The following is a 20,719-nucleotide window of genomic DNA, read 5'->3' on the forward strand; positions in this document are numbered from 1 at the left end:
AGAAGAGGGCGCGCTTGTCACTAGCTTGGTGATCTCTTTGCAAAGTTGGGGGTGGGGGGAGGAGGGTGTGTGCGGCAAATGCAGGACATGTCCTCGCCCCCAGGCTGCCGGTCTACCTGGCCGCCCTGCCTCCATCACAGCCCCTTCGAGCTTAAGGCTCTGGTCAACCCCACCTTCGTTATTTATAGGCTTGTTTCATGTTTCTTTGTCTGCCCCTAATATAGTGACAGGGCAAGGGCTGCCCCTGTCTTCACAGGGTGCTCGGCACACAGTAGGTGCCGCATGAAAATTTCTCGAAGGAATGAATGAATCAGGACTGAATAAGCCTTCTCTTAGAGCCCCCCCCAAAAGGCAGCCTCACCTCCTGGAGGACCCTTCCACCTTGCTTTTATGCTGACGTCATGTGGGTCCCTGTGTCTGCGCAGCTCCCACCCCCAGCCTGGAGAGGCGCCAGAGACACCAGGCACCAGAGGCGGAGGCTGAGGCTGGGCAATAAATTCTTTGAGACATTCCCCCATCAGCACCCTATCCTCTTTGTTAATCCGGTAGTTGTGTAATTATTTGTTCATTGTTTTCCTCTGCTTGTCTGTGGGTTTTGTCTGGCTTGTTCACTGCTGTAGCCAAGGGCCTGGCACACAGTAGGTGCTCAACAAATAGACCATAGTCTCCATCACTACATCACAGCTTGGGCTACAGCTCCAGGTTTCGTGGAAACTGAGGTTGCATGGCAGAGTGCTCGCTCCAGTGGGTGAAACCACCTTCCAGGTCTGGCTCCTCCCATGATAACCTGGAGTCCTTAGGGCATTTCTCTATGCCTCAGTTTACTTCCATTGGTTCCAGGGGCAGTTGGGCAAGGATGTCTGCAGAGGTTTTGACACTGTGTGATGACATCTCACATTCTGTGATGACAGGACACCGGAGGAAATGTGTGGTGGGTATGAGGGCACCTCTTATAAACATTACACAGGCCAATGTCCATCTTGGGCTCTGTGTATTGAATGTTAACTCTGTGTCAGGCCCTGTGCTAAGGGTTTTACATCCATTATCTCATTTAATACTACAAACTTATAAGGTGATTTTATATATACTGTGATATATAGAACTTCTAGAAGGAAACGTGAGAAAATTGTTGTGACTTTGGGTTGGGCAAAGAGTTCTGAGATACAACATCAAGAGCAAGACCCATAAAAGAAAACAGGATAAATTGGACTTCTCAAAGTTAAAAACACTCATCGAAGACATTGTTAAAAAAGTGAATAAAAAGGCAAACCACTGTCTGGGTGAAAATATGTGCAAAGCGGATATCTGAAAAAGGATTTGCATCCCAAACGTGTAAAGAACTCTAAAAAAGTCAGTAGTAAGAAAACTCACTTTAAAAAAAAATGGACAAAAGATTTGAACAGATGCACTTCGCCAAAGAAAATATACAGATGGCAACCAGACACATGAAAAGATGCTCAACATTATTGGTCGTTAGGGAAATGCAAATTAAAACCAGAATGAGGTACTTCCCCACACCTATTAAAATGGCTATTTTTTTTAAATTTGACAATTATCAAGTGCTAATGAGAATTTAGAACGACTGGAACTCTGGTACATTGCTGGTGAAATGCAAAATGGTGCAGCCGCTTAGGAAAACGGTTTAGCAGTTTCTTATAAAGTTAACTATACATTTACGGTACGACCCTGCAATCCCTTGCCTAGCTATTTGCTCTAGAAAAATAAATAGTTAGGTTCATACAAAATTCTGTACAACAATGTTCACAGCAATATTTAATAGCCAAAACCTGGAAATAACCCAAACGTCCCTCGAATGGGGAATGTATGACCAAACTGTGGAACATTCATATAATGGAATATATGACTAAGGAATAAAAAGATAACACTTGACAACATGGGTGAAACTCAAATGCATTGTATTAAGTGAAAGAAGTCAGACTCAAAAAATTGCCAGTCATATGATTATCTTTATGTGACATTCTTGCAAGAGCAAAACTATATAGACAGAAAACAGATCAGTAGTTGCTAGGGGCTGGGAGCGGGGATGGCGTAGGGGTATCGAGTGTAGAATTTACTACTAACGAGCTTGGAGAAATTTAGAGAGATAACGGAATTATTTCATATCTCGTTTATGGTGATGGTTATACAATTAACTATGTATGTTTGTCAAAACTTGCAGAACTGTCCATAAAAAGGCTTTTCACTTTAGGTAAATTAGACCTAATTTTTTTTAAAAAGGAGAAAAAAGTGTGCGAGTGTGATGGGCCGAATCAATGATTAATATTCAGATTAGTGACTCATATTCATTCATTTACTTATTCAATAAATATTTATTTGAAGCCCACCTTGCATAAGGCTTTGTGCTGGGCATGGAAGCATAAGGAGTGAAGAATTTAGAGACTGTCCCTAACATTTCAGCACAAGATTTGATCACTCTAATGAATTAAATCTCAGAAAGGGTGCTGTTTGGGACCCTGAGCTTCAGACTCAGATATTCTTGGGTGGAAGTCCTGGCTTCACCCCATAGTCACTGTGTGACCTTGGGTAAATGACTGATCCTCTCTGGGCCTATTTCCTCATCTGAAAAAAAAAAAAAATGGAAATAAGCATAGTATCTACCTCTGAGGATTATTGTCAGGATTAAATGAGGGAATGCACAAAACCTAGAATAGTGCCTGGTGCAAAGAATGACATTTGTAAACAAACGTTATTAGCCTTCCTGCCCCGGTTGGTTGTCAAGGTAGTTACATATAACCAGGTATGCAGACATTTTTTAGAAACACAAAGCTGTGAATGGTAGGTAGGTTCCCAGGCTCGTCCATGAACCTCTACTTTATAGCTAACACTGCAGGTAATAGAAACATCCTCCTTTTCCACCATCTGTATTCACGCGTTCTGCATTAGCAGCAAGGCAGAAGGAGGAAGTCAGGTTGTTCTTTGCAGGTCAAGCCTTTGCAAACCCTGATAGGTAATTTGAGTTCCCAGCCCAGGCCTAGCCGCATCTAAGCCTTTGTTCCTTCTCTGCTGCCCTCTTGAGGCCGCTACGGAATCTCAGGTGTTAGGCCTATTTTCTTTGAGTGTGGAGATGCGGGGGCGAAGGGGGAAAACGCATTCATTGTATTGAGTCGATGAGCCACAGCATAATTATAATCTTAAAACTTTGTCTCAGGTACCTTTCTGGAGAACTGTTTGGTAATGTGTTTCAATTTACTATAGAATGTGCTGTTTGATCCGACAGTCCCACCTTATTTCAAGAAAGGGAGGGAGGAAGCGGACACTTAGTGAACCAAGTGAGCCTATGAACACTTAGCCCTAAGCCTATGTATTGCACATTCTTCTAGACATTTGTTCAGGCTGATGAAATACAGTCACAAGTTCTTTGACCCTCCTCCGGTAGAGAGGTTGGGTCTGTGTCTCCTCCCCTTGAATATGGGCGGGCTTCTGATTGGCTGATCAGTGGAATGACACTGCTGTTTTCTTGGCTCAGGCCTCAAGAAAATATCAGCTTTTACTTTCCATCTCTTCAAACCCTCTCAGCCCTGAGCTGCTATATAAGAAGTCTATGTTGAGACCACCGAGACTTCATGGTCATACTCAGGACCAGAGTCCCAGCTACGCCCAGTCTCCTAGCCATCACCGCCACTGTCCTGAACCCTCCAGACTGATCCACGTACCAGTTGAATACACCGAGTGTCCTCAGTAGATGCCTCATGGAAAAGAAGAATCACTCAGCTGAGCCCTGCCCAAATTCCTGAAGCACAACATCATGACACATAAAAAAAAAAAAAAAGGGATGTTGATTTGAGCCACTGTTGTGGAGTAATTTGCTGAGCGAGAATAGGTAACAACCATAACAATAAGTTAACAGAAACTTCTGCACCATACGCAGAGCAAGGAAGAGAGGGCTGAAACCACAGGCCTTGGCCTCTGGATCCAAGTGGACACCGAAGCTTCGGCTTGTATTCAGTAATAGAAGAATACGCTCCACAAGAAGCAAAACCTGAGCCAGGCTCCTGAAGCCAGTGTAGCAAGGGCGGCACACCGCCACTGGGAAAGGAAACAAAGAAAATAAAACAGCAGGGGTCCCTGCCTGGGACTCTGACTTAGAGAACGTAGAATTTCTAAAGCCAAAAGGAAGAAAAAGATATATACTAGGCACATATTAAACAAAAGATGGCTAATGGATCTATAGGCATATCAGACAAAACAGAATTTAGAAGAAAAAGTATTTAGTGAGAGATAACATCACTATATAATGGGATATAAAGTTCAAGTTGCCAAGAAAATATGTCTAAAATTGTGCATAACACTTATATATGTTGTTAAAAAACAAAATTCGACTTAGTAAATTAGAAGATCTGATCGGCTTTATTAAACAATTCATCGAAGTCAGGCAGCATTTCATTTAGCAAGCAGGGAGATACTCTGAAGAGTTACACAAAACAGAAAGGAGGGTGGGACAAAGGAAGTCACTGACAGAGGAAAAATGACAGTTCAGGGGGCTTGTTGCTGGTCAAGAAGAAAATCTTCCTCCTGCGGGGGTAGCAAAGTAGACACAGCTTCCTGTTGAAGGTGCACAGTATGTCTCCTGTTTGGACTAATTGAGGATGAGTGGCAGGGTGTGAGAGCTCCCTCTACAGGCCTTCCTGACTCCAATTTTAGTTGAGGTTTCCTTTATTAATCTTCACGATATAAAATAAAATCGATGCAAAATATATTCAATTAAAACTGACAGAACCTTAAGATACTGACACATTCTGCATCATTTTAGAAAAGATATAACAAACAAGCTTTATATAATGGGCATATATAGAAGAGTGTACCTAACAATTGGAGAATAAAAATTCTTTTAAAGCAAAGCGAACTTCAAGCATTTCTCATCAAATTTCTTATCGAATTTCCAAGAATCAGTAATATAGAGATCATTTTTCTGGACCACAATACAATTAAGTTTGAAATAGTTAACAAGGTCTATGGCCATATACCCTGAATGCATGGGATCTCGTATGATCTCAGAAGCTAAGCAGGGTTGGGCCTGCTTAGTACTTGGATGGGAGATTACCTGGTATGGTAAGCTTTAAAAAAAAAAAAAAGAAAAGAAATAGTTAACAAAAACAAACAAAAAACATTCAAAAACCCCATAAGTAAAAACTTTAAAACACATTACTAGATAGCCCAAGGATAAAGGAAAAATCATAATGAAAATTAGAAAATACTTAAGACTGAAAAATAATTAAAATTATAATTTGGGAGATACATCTAAAGTAGTAGACAGTAGGAATTTTTTAAATTTAAATGCTTACACTAGAAGAAAGGCTGAAAATTAATGAGCAAAGCAATCATATTAAGAAATCAAATACAGATTAACAGAACCATGCAAAATTAGAAGCAAAGAAATTATAAAAATAAAAAATAACTTAATAAATGGAAAATATTACAATAATCAATACAGCCAAAAATTGGTTCTCTGAAAAGACCAAAAACTTGACAAATCTCTTGCAAGATTGATCAATGAAAAAGAAGTCTTGAATAAACAATTTTAGGGATGAAAAAGAGTCCATACCTACAGATGCAGCAGAGATTTAAAGTCATCATCATCATCATCATCAGTATCATAAAAAGATAGAAAATATTGTGAATAACTTTATGCCAATAAATTTGAAAAAAGACAAAAATGGACAATTTCCTATGAAGTCATAGAAAAAAATATAACTTACTAATACCAATTCAACAGGACATAGAAAAATCTATACAATCTTATAACCATTAAAGAAGCTAAAACATGGTTAAAAATCTAGCCATGAATAAAATACAGGGCTCAGATGATTTTATGAGTGAATTTCACCAGCCACCCCAAATCAGATAATTTCATTTTTTACACAAATGTTTTTAGAGTAAAAAAGTGGGAATACTTATTTTGTAAGGTTAGAATACTTTGACATCAAAATCAAAGATAGTACAAGAGAGGGAGTTCAGGCCAATCTCACTCATGAATGTCATTTCGAACAGTGCTTAGAAAATATTAGCAAACTTAAGCCTGCAATGTATAAAAAGATACTATATCACGAACAAGTTGGGTTTACCGTAGGAATGCAAACTTGATTTATTATTAGGAAATCTACAAGTGTAATTTCTCATATGAACAGATTATAAGGGAAAAAAACTACATGATCATGTTGGTAGATGCAGTAAAACTATTCAATAAAATCACCACCCATGCCATGTAAAATCTCTTACAGAATTAAAAATAGAATGACCTTTACTTAATAAAGATTATCTACAAAAATCCTGTGGGAAGAGTATACTTAATAGATGAAACATTGAAAGCATTCTTTTTAAATACTGGAGAATAAAAAGAACGCTGGCCATTACTACATCCGACATCGCCTTAGAGGTCCCAGCCAGCACAGTAAGACAAGAAAAAAAATGATCTAAGGTATGAAGATTAGAAAGGAAGAAATAAATATTTATTAATTTCAGATGGTATGATTGCTCTACATAGAAAACTCTAACAAATATGTCATCAAATTATGAGATTTGATGAGTTTAGTAAGTTTGTTTATCAGAATATCAAAATACCAAAACCAGTTGCATTTTTATATTCCCACAGCCAAAAGGGGAGCCATTAATAACATATTTTAAAGAAGAAGACAACTAGGAATAATTTAAAAGGGGGGTGGTGGTGGACAAAATCTTTGGGAAGGAAGTTCTAAAACTTAAGGGCGATAAAGACCTTTAAAAAATAGAGAGATATTCCAAGATAACCAGGTGTGAAGATTCAATATTGTAAAGATCTCAAAATTATCTATGCAGCCAATGCAATTCCAATGCAAATATCAATAAAGTTTTTGCAGAACTTGTTAAGCTGATTCTAAAATTCTTATGGAAAAACAGAGGGCCAAGAATTGCTAATACAATTTTGAGAAAGAAGAATAAGTTCTATGAGAGAGAGAGCAGATATAAAGGTTTATTACAAAGCTATAGTACATAAGATAGACAAAAAGAACAATGGAACAGACCGCAGAGCCCAGAAATAGATTATTGAACATATGAAAATGTGATATACAGCACAAGTGACCCTGTAAATAGAAGATGGACCATTTAGTAAGTGGTGCTGAGAAAATTGGCTATCCATATGGGGAAAGAAATGAGGTCGGGTTCCTATCTCACACTATTCACAAAAACTAACTCTGTGCCTGTTGGAAGGACACAGTATCAGCGATCAAAAGCCCTGCGAGGAGTTGAGTATAGGTGTGGACTGCCCGACCAGCCTCCGTCAGGATTCACTCACCCACCCCTCCTCTCTAAATCGGCCGGACTCAGGGATGACAGCTGGCAGAAGGTTTCCTCCCCAGCTTCACTCTAAGTGTTTGAAGGTGAAACCTTGATCATCTTGCAGCAGCGTCAGCAAGGAGTGCTTGGAGCTGTCTTATGGAGCCCAGAGCTTTTTGCCCCTTGAGCTCTTCCTCCCTCTACTTAAATATTTTGGGACTAACACACACTAGGAGCTGGTTTTTTCTCAGAGGCTAAAATAAGTGGCTATCTGAGTCATACAACTCCCTGAAAATAAAGGCAATAAACTGCACGACATCTACCATTTGAAGCAGGGTGTTAGGACAAACAAACCAAGAATTTAAAATATGCACGATAAGGAGACATGAGAAGACATTAGCAATATAAAAGAGGAAAAAGAAATAATAAAAATGAATCAATTAGAAGTATTAGGAATGAAAAATATAAAAATTAAAGAATATAATAGCGAAAGAATACAGTAGCATGGAAACAGCTAAAGGATGAATTAGTGAGGTGGATGATAACAGTGATTAAATGCTTTGGTATAGTGATGGCCGTGCTGCCCAGTTGTTTGGTCAAACACTAGCCTAGATGTTGCTGTGAAAGTATTTTATGGATGTAATTAACACTTACAGTCAGTTGACTAAGCAAAGATTACTCTCAGTAATGTGGATGGGCCTCATCTAATCAGTTGAAGGCCTTAAAAGCCAAAACTGAGCCTTCCCAGAATGGAAGGAATTCAGACTCCAGACTACATCAACTCCTTTCTGAGTTCCCAGTCTGTCAGCCTGCCTTATAGATTTGGGACTCAAGACTACAGTGTCAACTCTTGCCTGACCAGCCCTACAGACTTTACACTTGCCAGCAATCCATAGTCACATGAACTAATTCCTTGAAATAAATCAAATATATATTTATGATTGATCTGTTGGTTTTGTGTCTCTAGAGAACCTCGACCGATACAAATGGAATCTAAAACTTTCACCACTGTGGAAGGCCCTTTACCTTCTCTGCTTTATACACAGTCAGCATATGTGTTACTTCTATGCATACTGAAAACTCCATCTGTGGGAGTTGCAATAAACTTAGAGGGGCTGAAATGGAGGAGCGAGGTGAACGCGGAGGCTGGAGAGGCTGGATTTGCCTGTTTCCTCACCATTGCGCGGACATTAAACATTTGGACACTTAGTTCACGAATGATGTAATGCATTTCACAGTGTACCCCTCTGGGAAGGACACCGTCCCAGGTTGTCCCACTTGTGAGTGCTGCTGTCTGCATAAAGTGTTGACCACCAGTCTCCCTGTTGTTGAAGTCCACTGTTCCTGGGTAATTAATAATTAATCTGTAGGTGATAATTTGCATGACTAACCTGTTTCCCAACTGTGTTTCACCCAGTTGTTTTAATGTCTCTTGGAGATCCTTGCCTGATTCAATTAGGGACTTTAAAGGGGTGATTTTCTGCTTCTATTCTGACCAGCCCTACAGACTTTACACTTGCCAGCAATCCATAGTCACATGAACTAATACATCAGAGCAGTCATCTGATGTATTTTGTTTTTAACAACATAGTAGTAGGTTTTGGTTAGTTGGATTAGAAACACGGCCCATCTATAATCCTAAAGGTAAGTGGAAGCGACCTGGCACCATCTATTAAAGAGATTCTGGTCCAACCCCCTTATTTTCCAGAAGGGACTCAGACCCGGAGACAGAAAGAGATTTGCTCAAAGGCTCCCAGCATGAACTTTGTAATGTCTCTAAGGAGCTTTTGGATACATAGAAAAGACATTTACAATTACTTGGATTTTCCGTTCAGATGATTTGCCCAAACTCTTCCCCACCTGAGTGTGCCCTTCAGAATTACCTGGTGTTCTTTCACACCATGGCTGTGCTTCCCCATCCTCCAGCTTCTGATTTAGCAGGCCCCGGGGTGGTATCTATATTTTGAAAAAGTCCAGATGATTCCTTTTCTGTTTCTTCTCAGAAGTTCACTTTGATTTTTATTTTTAAAAATTGCACAAGTAATTAAGAATGAGTTTATTCTTGTGAAGAATACAGCAGGGTGTACAGAACCATCTGGGAAAGCTGCCTTCACACCCACTCCTTACGCTCACTGCACTCCTCAGAAGTATCCAGTTTGATAAGTCACTTTCCGGTTGGTTGTATATGCATTTACTCACTTCTATGTGCATAGGCATGTATCTAATTTTTAAATAAATGGGACTATAGCATTTGTGTTGTTCCATGATTTGCTTTTGTTACTTACCAGTGTCTCTTGAAAGTCTTTTCTCCTTGCTATATACAGATCTACCCAATTCTGGTTAACAGGCTGTGAACTATTTCCCTGTACAGAACCATCACTGAAGGAAACCAGAATATGTTGCCCCAAAATATGCCTCTTTAATAATGTAAGAGTTACTTTGAGGCCATAGTCACAGGTTCTAGGCAGACATATCTTTTGAGGACAACTAGTCAACCAACTACAAGCTCCATATTTATTTTTTCGTGTAGTGAACCAGTTTCCCCTACTCTATCTGCTAAATGTTCCATGCTTTCCCCACTGGTTTATGCTGTCACCTTTTCATGTACCAACTTCTCATTTGGAGCCAGCTGATGTCTGGGCTCTCTCCGCATTCTAGTCCATTCATCTGCCTGTTTTCTGCCTCTACCATATTGTTTTTGTTACTGTGATTTTGTAATACGTCTTAATAGTTGATAGAGCAAGTCCCTACTCTGGCTCCATTTTTTTTTTCAAAAATGCTTTACATTTTTAAAAATCTTGATTTTCCATATACATCTTAGAATCCCTTGGGATTTGGGTTGGAATCCTAATAACTTTATGGATTAATATGGAGACAATTGACATTTTAAAGACATTAGGTCAGTCCATCCATGAATTGACTATGTCTCATCATTTATTCAGTTCTTCTTTTTATGTCCTTTAATACAATATGAAAGTGTCCACCAAGGCCTTGTTAGGGTAATTAGGGAAGAGCACTCTACAATTTACATATAGCACATTTTTATATATCCTCTCTCCCTGGAGTCCTATTATCTCTACTTTCAGAAAAGGAAAATGAGGCTGAGAAGGGTGAAGGGATCTCCCCAAGGACATACAGTAGCAACAGAGCCGAGACTAGGTCCCCCAGCCCAGCCTCTGGTAAGCATGTAACTTGCATATTGCATACCACCCACTCTTGTACCCAGCCCGGTAAAGGCTAGGGGACAGATCTGATGCCATTCGATCTCTTACCGACAAAGCAAGCCAGACATATACCAGAGGCCAGTTCACACTTGATCATTTATTTTAAGATCTGCACGAAGAGAGACACGGCATAGATATACAGAAGAATGATGAAAACACAGGTCGCTTTGACTTGCTGTGCGAGCGCCTGCTTAGATGATCTGAAGGCCATTTTGCTTGTCCTATTGCTCTGGAACCTGGTGTGAATGGGCATGTTGGTGGCCCCAAATCTACAGCCTCCTTTTCCCTTGCTGGCATCCTTGTCCCTAATCCTGAGGCACAGGCTAATGGAGGCCAGCGTGAGCCTGCTCAGGATGGCTGGGTCGGGTCCAGGGAAGCGCTGGCTCAAAGGAACAGTGGTGGCTGGAAGGATGGCGGTAACTGCATCCAGGTCTTTGGAAGCTGCCCCGCATGGCCTGGCCCACTCCAGGGGTCGGAGGCCACTGTGCTGCATGACCCGGGCCACCTGTCCCATGGCCACCAACAATCTCTCTAGGCAGCGGACCAGCAGAGACACGGCCACCTGTTGCAGCACAGCCCGCAGTAGCAGCTCCAAGGCCTTGCTATTCTCGTGGCGGAAGTTGACTAGGCTGTAGTAGGCCCACTGGGCCACGGAGAGCAGGGCTAGGCCGCCCTTCCACTGCAGGAGCCACAGGATGCCGCAGTGGGCTCTGTGGATCAGGGTGACCAGCGTCTGAAGGCCCCAGGCCCGTGCGATGGTCAGTGGCTGCCCCAAGGCCTGTTGGACTGGCAGCAGCACGTCCACGAACAACTTTCGGGCCAGGATGATGGTGAGCCTCCCACCGAGCTGCAGGCTGCTGTACCACAGGATGCAGAGGCCCAGCAAATAGACCGCAAGGCAGTGGGAGGCCATATTTGTCATGGCCACGTGCAGCCCCAGCAGGCGCGCATAGAATTTCACCAGGCCAGGGCTGCACAGGAGCAGGAGCAGGAGCTGCCAGGCGCCTCTGGCCAGTCGGCCCCCATTCTGCGGGGCATCCTCCCGACAGCTGGTGGTGGAGGAGCAGGGAGTAGGGTCCTTCATGACCCAGAGGCTCTGCGCCCAGGCGTCCACCCTGGGGGCATGGGGCTGCGCTCATGCCACAAGCTCATATTAACTGACCCTCCGGCCAAAATGCCCTGTCATCTGGGCCAGGGGGTTTTGCAACAATCAATGACAGCACAAAAGATCAGAATGTGAGCTCATGTCAAAGAGAGGGGCATTATTGCTTCAATGGGCAAGGGAGGCAGCCTTTGAAAGTGAAACTGTGATGTTCTAGTTGGGGCCTCCTGTGTTCATGCCCTCATCTGACCAGTGTGAACCAGGCTAGGCCTGCAGTGGGGCTGGGCACATGGGAACAGAACAGTCTCTGCTGACACAAAGCTTCCAGTCTGCTAAAGGAGGTGGACGTCGAAAAACCCTCACAACGAAGCTGCCTGACTCAGCTCCTGTCTTGCCCTCCTGCCCCCGCCATTCTGTTCCTCCCCGTGGCCTCCTAACCTTTGCTATAGCAAGACCACAGCTTGGGGTTTACCTGGCAGCAGGGAACATCTGTCCTTCAGGTATTCAAGCAAAACCTCGGACCCTTTCCGCTCATTAGAAGTTCGATTTTGAAAACAGCATTGATGGAGGAACTTTTGTAAATAAAAGCAATCCATTTCTTTCCAGACTCTGGATTTCATCTTTGGATTAAACCAGAAATCCAGGATCAGGTAACCCAACCCCCTTGTTCTGGCCCCTTGTGAACAGCTTGTGAGGACCAGATCGGCGTGGTGTCAGGAGTTCATTGGTTTGCACTGGGTGCCCAACCATTGTGTGTTCACTGTGGGGTGATGTTCAGGGTGTCATCAGCAACATGCCACTCGGGCCCCTTTAGGGGAACCGTGTCTCCCCAGAGAAGTTTGTTTCAAGCCTTATTTCAGGCACGGTGAACTCCTTCTTGCCACTGGTTTGTTTTTATGGTGTGGATCTTCGAATCACGTTACTAATCATATTTATCTCTTGTATTTGGCCTCACAGAGGCTTGGAACTAAATGGCAGGACTACTCTGGTGTGAACAGTTCTACAGTGTGTGTTTGGGTGTGATCCCTCTCTGCTTTATCTTATTTTCCTTCTTTCACTTCCTTACTGTTTTCTTGTTGAGTTGCATACATCTTGGTGTAGACTTAGACATGTTCTTGGAAGGAGAAAAGGATATGGTGAACCCCACAGATGAATCTAAACCTACATATATAAATTAATCTATCCCTTCTAAATGTAACATCTGCTCAGGATTCCAAAATGGATACCCCGACTCCCAGGCTCCCTGCTCCTTCTCCCTGCCCCCAGTCCCAGGTCCTGTCCATCCTAAATATCTCCTTCATGGTTTTGCTCCTTCGTGTCCCCTTCAGTGCCCTTTTCCAGGTCACCACCCTGATGGCTTGCATCAATGAAAGCCCTTCTACCTTCTCCCCATCCTTTAACGGGTCTCTCCCAATATAGGTGGCCCCTTAGTGTCATTCTTAGGCAGAGCAGCCCTCAGTACACAAATGAGGAAAGAATCCCTCACTCGACAGATGGGGAAACTGAGGCCCGAGGCAATAATATCCCAGTGAGCTATATGCACAACTGGCATGACAGTGCAGTCTGTTGAGGCTGTCCTTTCTCATGACTGCAGAGGGGGAACGGTCTGTCCAGGATCTTCATTCAGTGACACAGTTTGTTAAATCTTTTTGAACCCTCACCACGATTTTTTTTGACATTCAATATTATTTTATATTAATTGCAGGTGTACAACATAGTGGTTAGACATTTATATAATTTGCAAAGTGATCCCCACACCCCTCACCTCCAGTAAGTCTAGGACCCACCTGGCACCATGCATAGTCATTATGATATTATTGACTATATTCCTATGCTGTACTTCATCCCTTATTACAATTTTAGTCTTATTTGGTCCGTTATGATGGCTTTCTCGATCCCCTCTATATTCTCACAGTCTGGCGCATTACCTGGCACAGAGCAGGTTTTCAGTAAGAATTTCTTGTTGAGTGAGGGAGTGACTCAGGACCCAGAGCTCCTTTTCCAGGGATGGGGTTACTGAACCGAGTCTGATGTCATGAAAACTCAATCTAAATTCACTCAGACTTGAGCTGTCCTTCACGAATTGTGCGATTTTTGTCAAATTCTGTCCTCTTGGCCTGAAACTTAGTTTTCTCTGTACGAAAGGATAATATTATCATAATCCCTTCTCTGCAATTATGAAATAAAAAAATTTAAGTCATTTGGTGGCAAAAACCACACTGATCTCAATTTTTTAAGCAGTTAAGTCAGCCTTGAACTATTGGGAGGCTATTTATATCTATCCCACTTAATGTGAATATTCATGTTTCTTTACAGAATTAATTAATGTATTTCATCGGAGTTTTGGGAGGATTACATAATATACAGTATGTGCACCATATTGCATGATATTATCTAAAACATGAATTTAGAAACACATCTGGCCCCAAAGATTTAATAAGAGACTGAGGATCTGTCAGCGCTGCCCCTCTGGGATGGTGTGAGGATTAAATGAGAATGTTTTTTAACAACGGTGTTGAGCGATGCCCAGGAGGGGAATCAAAGACCATGACCGGGTGGGAGGAAGGTGGAAGGTGACAGGGGGGAGAATGTCCACTGCAGGGAAGAAGCTGGAGTGGTTGGTTAGGGCAGAGCCTTGTGGGGGCAGCCTCAGGAATTAACGCTTAATCTTGAGGAAACAATGCAGGGTGAGGGGCATGGGAAGTAACAGAATGAGATTTGATTCTTAGAAAGATTTGGAGGGGCAAGTCCGGAGGCAGGGAGAGGTTAGGAGCCTCCTGGGTCACCTGGAAGCCCCGGCAGAAAACAGCAAGGGTACCTTCCTGCAGAGGGTCTGGAAGGCCAGGTTCCGTGACGCTGGGCGGCTGGACCCATGACCCCAGACTCCCTCAAGAGACCTTCAGAACCACGCTCGGGCCATTGCGACGGGACACTGGGAGGAATGGCGACACGGGGCTTGGGTGTGCGTGTGGGGGTGTGGGGGTGTGAGGGTGTGGGGGGGAGGGTTCCTGAAATCAGGACGCATTGCAGGCAAGCTGGTGTCGTGGAAGCGGCTCTAGATTGGAGCCGGAAAACCAGGGGTTCGGTCTTTTCTTTCCAACTTAGAGCAGGTGGGAATGGGCAACTCGTTCCAACTCAATGTGCCCGCAAAATGGCAACAATGCTGATCTACTCTGTGGGGCGGAAACGGATACCACGTGTGAAAGCGCTGCGGACTGAAGACTACAGCTGGGTTATTCCATTCCAGAGGTGACTGCGTTTCATACGAAAAGCGACGCATCCACCTTCCTAAAGCCGAACGGCACGTTTCATGGAATCTGGTTGCCGCCTATGGCCGTAGGTTTATTGCATTTCAGTTCTTTACCAGCGTTTCCGAGGCTTTTCACTAAGTTTGAACCCAGCCGCTCGCCGTAGGGGCTCCGACTCCTGCCTCGGAAATCAACGCTTAGTTGGGAACGACCGCTGGACGAGGACGAGCGTGCGTGCAGACGGCACCCGTACCCACGCCTCGACCTGACGTCCGCCGCGGGTGCGCGCTCGCACGCCGGAAGAGGCGGAGCCAGGCTGGACTTTATATATCGCGCGCCGAGCGGCGCCCGACCTCTATCGGCGGCATTCGGGGGCGGCATGGTAGGTAATGATATGGCGGTCTCCTCCTTTGTAGTGGTGGCGTGGCTCAATCCGTGGCGCATCGTCGCCATCTCGGCTCTCCCAGCGCCGGGAGCCTGCTCTGGGAGTGCGGGGATCTCGGCGGGATCCGCAGCCAGGCCTATTTTCTGAAACACCGGCGGCTGGCCTTGGACTTGCGGGTCGGCTGGTGGCGAGAGGCCTTGGTGCGGGAGCTAGGCAGCGGGGCCTGGACTCCCACAATTTTCAAGCCGTTGGATTATTTCTGGGTCTCGACCTTGTTTAGGGCTAATCGATATTGGAGTCCATGAGCGCTTTGGCCAGGAGGACCTTGAGTCGGGGCACTTGGCCGAATAACTGTTAAACTGGGCAGTGCAGAAATCAGCATCAGGGAGAGACTAGGGCAAGGGCTCTTAAGTCCTCATTCTGAAATGTCGGGGGCGGTTGATAGGACTCCTTAGGCCTCTAGAGTTCCCAGAAACCACAGATGATGAACTTATTGACGGGCGGACAGAGGCTGTGCTGCTGATTGTCACGTTCTGATTTGGCTCTGTCGAGTTCTAGTGGCCTATGTGTTACGGTAGCTGGAGGATCTTTTTAGTGTCATTGTCTGTTACCCAGCAGTTTGACCCAGAATTTTCTTTTGTGGTGAGACTCTGACTCGCCCATAAAGCCACCTGTTAAGCTATTTTTAATGTCAGCACTTAATGTGCTTTTCTCCCATTTAGAGAAAAACGGATGAGGATTTGAGATGAAGCTTCACCTCCTTTAGTTGAATACTGTTTCAGGATGTATGACCCTGCAAAAAGGGATCCTAATTCAGCATTTACACAGGTCTCATTTGGATTCAGCATTGCTGAGAATCAAGACAAGTGAGTTAGTTACAAGTTCAGATGCTAATGTTGGTCATTTTCTCCTAGTCTCACAGGAAGTTCTCTGCTCCCAGGCATGGGTCCCTGGGCTTCTTGCCTCGGAAGCGCAGCAGCCGGCATCGTGGGAAGGTGAAGAGCTTCCCCAAGGATGACCCATCCAAGCCTGTTCACCTCACAGCCTTCCTGGGCTACAAGGCTGGCATGACTCACATTGTGCGTGAAGTCGATAGGCCAGGATCCAGTACGTACACGCTGCATTCTCTAAACTGCTGGTGGTAGGGGGGTAGGAATTGAGGGTGGGCACAGATTAGTTGGAGCTGAGCTGTCAAGAGGACAGACTTAAGAGATCAACAATCCCACGATAGGGTGGAGATGACATATTTTAGGACTGGTTAATGTTCCCAGACTACCCTTGGCTGACACTGCTTGCTTTGAGTGATGTCATGGTGAGTTGTCAGCCACAGAATAGAGAAGTATGTTGACTATTGCTTGCTTTGAGTGATGTATTGAACTCTAGCATGGTGAGTTAAGTTGTCAGCCACAGAATAGAGAAGTATGTTGACTAAAAAGTTTGAATGCTCTCCACGTCCCTGGCTTGTGAGGTTTGAAGTCTAAAAGTCGCCAAGTAGGACAGCACTGGTTACTTCCCTGTAGTATGTTAACGTTAGACAGTTGATGTCTGCATCAACTCAGCTGTTGTGATACCCTGTTATACTTCCTAAGTATTTATTACCTAGGTAATAAGGAATTGGCTTTTAGAGATTTCTGAGATAAGAACTGAAGCCAGGCTGTTAATTTGCCTCTTACTAGGACCATATGTCTTTTGCGTTAATGTCGGCGTGTGCAGCAAGGGCAGCCCTTTGGGAGTCTAGGTTGCTGATGTGGCCCTGCTTCTGTAACCTTCCGTTACCTGAAGCAGGTTGTCCTTGTGACCTATGTGAGCACTTCATGTTTTTCTACAAAATACTGTATCCCCTTGTGGGGGATCTTAGCACACTCGAATCTGACTATCTGCTTTCTTTGCAGAGGTGAACAAGAAGGAAGTTGTGGAGGCTGTGACCATTGTGGAGACGCCACCCATGGTGGTGGTGGGCATCGTGGGCTACGTGGAAACCCCCCGAGGGCTTCGTACCTTCAAGACCATCTTTGCTGAGCATATCAGTGACGAGTGCAAAAGGCGCTTCTATAAGAACTGGTAAGGGAGGGGGAGACCGAGCAGGCCCTAAGTTGGGAGCTGGAGAGAAGCACCCTGTGCAGGGCTCCCCTCTAGTAGGGGAGGGGCTACTCTGGTATTAAGAGTTAGTTGCTTCTTAAACAGAACACTTCCTGGGGACGGACATTGAGCATTGGTGGTTTCTGAGCTGGGAGCAGCACCTGGAGATCCCTTTATGTTCAGCTTAGTGGGTGTGTTGGTGGAGGATTCAGTTTTTAGTATTGTCCTGGTTGCTGGAAGGTACTGAGTCCATTTAGACACTGAGAGCAGTGGAACTGTCCCAGTCCTGCCTTGGGCTGTGGTCTGTGTAAAGGCTAGGCTGGAGCAAGAATTAGTGTGCGTTCGAATGTTTGTGACTTGAATTAATCTTGTGGACCTCTGCTCAGCTCCGCTCGGCTTTGCCCGATGAGCTCCATCCAGGCTCCGCTTGCCGGTGGAAAAGGCTCCTTAGAAGCCGGCAATGAGCCCCATCCCCACGTGGTGCCCGTGTGCCTTCCGCTCACCCCTCGGAGGGGTGATGAAGGCCTGCACCCGGCCCCCGTCCCCAACTCTGCTCTGCTCCTGAAGGCACAAATCTAAGAAGAAGGCTTTCACCAAATACTGCAAGAAGTGGCAGGATGACGATGGCAAGAAGCAGCTGGAGAAGGACTTCAACAGCATGAAGAAGTACTGCCAGGTCATCCGTGTCATCGCCCACACCCAGGTGAGTACTCCCCAGTGTGCCCAAGAGGGCAACTTGGCTGCTTCCTGTCCATGGAGGTGAGGTATAATGTTTGACTTTGAATATCAGATGCCACCTATTTGAGATCCAGTCATCTGAGTCGATCCCTCAGCTCAAACTGATTTTGTGCCAAGCCTGAGCACGTTAGGGGGGTGCTAAGACTGGGTCAGATTCCTCATTCGTACTTTCCAGTGATGGAGCTAGGCCGGTAAGCAGCCTGGGGCTTGTTTAAGTTACAGCAACACCATGGTCCAGGCATTTTCCTGCCCTTGAAGCCTGGGTTCCTGGGGCTGAGTTAAGGTCAACTGGAAGGTGGCTTGAGAAGCATCCAGTGCCTCCACACTTGGGGGTTGGTGTCTCATTTGCCAGCAGAGGGCACTGTGTCCCTCTTGGCTCTTAATTAGGGAAACCATATCCCATTTTAAGGCAAACTGATTGAAGAAATTGGTGACTCATGATTGCTGTCAAGTGCCGGACTGAATGAAAATAGTGAATAGTCAGTGGGGGCATTCTGGCGCCTCATGATTGCTGTCAAGTGCCGGACTGAAAATAGTGAATAGTCAGTGGGGGCATTCTGGCTGTTTGCACTTCAGACCTGACTTGAGAGCTGAAGGAGCCTTTGGCTGGCTTGGTTAGAGTGGGTGTGTCTTGTGGTCCGGACCGTTATCCTGGGTGTACACCGCGATTCGTAAGTGCTTTGTTTTCTTATGTAGTGACAACCACGTTAGTGCTGACTTGTAGTATGTGCCCATCACTGGACAAAGTTCTGTGTAGGACACTGGGTACCTCTTAACTAAAAGTTTTCGGCTTGAATTTGTTTTCTAACTCCTGACAGTTTATACTCAGGTGCAGTGTCCTGCTCTCCAAAGTAAAGTGGATTTTGCTCATAGTTAACATAGCAGGCTAGATGGCCCAGGTAAACTAGGGCAGTGCCCCAGAGGAACTGACCAAAAGGACAGTGGTCAGGAACATGGGGCGAGTTGGTGCCAGGATCTGGTTAAGTTGGCGTGTCTTGATGTGTCAGTTAAGGATGCTCATCCTGATGGTGATTCGGGTGTTAGAGTTGAAAGGGGAATTGTACCCAGTGGGGAGTCACGGCAAGACTTTTCTTCGTGGGAGGAGAGTTTGATGCTAAGCTGTACCCGTTACCCCCTAGATGCGCCTGCTTCCTCTGCGCCAGAAGAAGGCCCACCTCATGGAAATCCAGGTGAATGGAGGCACGGTGGCTGAAAAACTGGACTGGGCCCGCGAGAGGCTGGAGCAGCAGGTCCCCGTAAACCAAGTGTTTGGACAGGACGAGATGATCGATGTCATTGGGGTGACCAAGGGCAAAGGCTACAAAGGTGAGCTTTGTGGTGGCCCAAGTTGCCATGGTTAACCTCTCAGGAGACTGGTCTCTGGCCCAGTTGTTCAGTGACGAGGCTGCGGAATGCGCGCTGGGCACAGTGCCTGAGTCACAGACTGCGGAAATGTTCCTCGCTGCCTGCCTTCTGAGGACAGCGCTGGGGGTGGGTGGCCTAGGGTAGTGTGGGCACTGGGGATGTGCCCTCTCGTTCAGGGTTAATTTCTCCCAAAGTCTGTTCAAGATTCACATCTAGACAGGTATTCAGCTTGGCGGGATGTGGGAATTGGAGGGTGACACGCAGATAAACCCAAGTCTGTCCTTTGAACTTGGCCAGTCATTGGGCATTTGTTCACAAACGAATGAACTCAAGTGGAACGCAGCAGGAAAGGGCCAGTGGCATGAGTGCCAGATACCTGAGTAACAGCGTGTGTCTATTCCAGGCGTCACCAGCCGCTGGCACACCAAGAAGCTGCCCCGCAAGACCCACCGGGGGCTGCGCAAGGTTGCCTGTATTGGGGCGTGGCATCCTGCCCGAGTGGCCTTCTCTGTGGCCCGGGCTGGGCAGAAAGGCTACCATCACCGCACCGAGATCAACAAGAAGGTGAGGTGCGGGGGGCCATGTGGAGAGTTCGATCTGGAAGGGGAAAGGTGGCTGAGAGTGAGTTCCAGTTCCTGTCACTGCTCCCTTAGTGGAGCTTCTGGACATCACATGGACTTAAGTGCTCATATGATGGGCACAGTTCTGACTCGGGTGTCAGCCTCAAGGGGGTTCTGGTGCAGCTCTTGGTGTGACCGGGGAGAAGAGCCTTTCTGTCCTCTCCCCGCGAAATGGCGGGGCGGTCTCGTCCGCTGTCGCAGTTGGACAGCAGTGTCTTTAGAGCCAGCCCGCTTTCCTTTCTGCTCTGAGCTGAGGACACCTCATCGCTAGGACTGAGGTCCGAGCTGCTTTTCCAGAGCCCGTTGCTGGGTGGGGGTGACTTGTCCCTAGTGGCAGTCCTTCCAACCCAGCCAGCCTGTCTAGGGGATGAGAGCATGAAGGTCTCCTGCCCCGTTTCCTCTGCCAAGTGTTCACGCGTGTTCCCGTGTCGTTCAGATCTATAAGATCGGCCAGGGCTACCTCATCAAGGATGGCAAGCTGATCAAGAACAACGCCTCCACTGATTACGACCTGTCTGACAAGAGCATCAATCCTCTGGTGAGTAGCAGGAGCTGTCCTCTCTGGGCTCCTGCAGTCCTGGGCCTGGCCGACTTCTTTCAGTCTGTCCCCGGCCTTGCCTGTCGCATGGGGCCCTGGTGTGTTGGGGCCTGGCTGATTCATGGGGAAATGTTTGCAGAGTCAGTTA

The 20,719-nt window shown here is 45.6% G+C and overlaps 1 protein-coding gene and 3 non-coding genes across 4 annotated transcripts in view; all 4 read left to right on the plus strand.

Annotated features, from left to right (window-relative positions):
- Window positions 1-15,078: 15,078 nt before the first annotated feature.
- RPL3 (ribosomal protein L3) overlaps window positions 15,079-20,719 on the plus strand; it is a 6,880-nt gene continuing 1,239 nt past the window's right edge. Inside the window, exons 1-7 of the mRNA XM_006917404.3 lie at window positions 15,079-15,228; window positions 16,146-16,338; window positions 17,124-17,292; window positions 17,878-18,013; window positions 19,188-19,374; window positions 19,817-19,977; window positions 20,470-20,571. Of these exons, the coding sequence (XP_006917466.1) occupies window positions 15,226-15,228; window positions 16,146-16,338; window positions 17,124-17,292; window positions 17,878-18,013; window positions 19,188-19,374; window positions 19,817-19,977; window positions 20,470-20,571 (951 nt within the window). The 5' untranslated portion in view covers window positions 15,079-15,225. The remainder of the gene's footprint in view (window positions 15,229-16,145; window positions 16,339-17,123; window positions 17,293-17,877; window positions 18,014-19,187; window positions 19,375-19,816; window positions 19,978-20,469; window positions 20,572-20,719) is intronic.
- Window positions 15,708-15,772, plus strand: LOC112484249. The gene has a single exon (XR_003047966.1). It is a non-coding gene; the product is annotated as a small nucleolar RNA SNORD43 (small nucleolar RNA).
- On the plus strand, window positions 17,822-17,877 carry LOC112484253. The gene has a single exon (XR_003047970.1). It is a non-coding gene; the product is annotated as a small nucleolar RNA U82P (small nucleolar RNA).
- LOC112484252 lies at window positions 19,437-19,532 on the plus strand. Its single transcript, XR_003047969.1, has one exon. It is a non-coding gene; the product is annotated as a small nucleolar RNA U83B (small nucleolar RNA).

The sequence above is a fragment of the Pteropus alecto genome, unplaced genomic scaffold (genome assembly GCF_000325575.1).
Source record: "Pteropus alecto unplaced genomic scaffold, ASM32557v1 scaffold157, whole genome shotgun sequence".
Classification (NCBI taxonomy): Eukaryota; Metazoa; Chordata; class Mammalia; order Chiroptera; family Pteropodidae; genus Pteropus; species Pteropus alecto.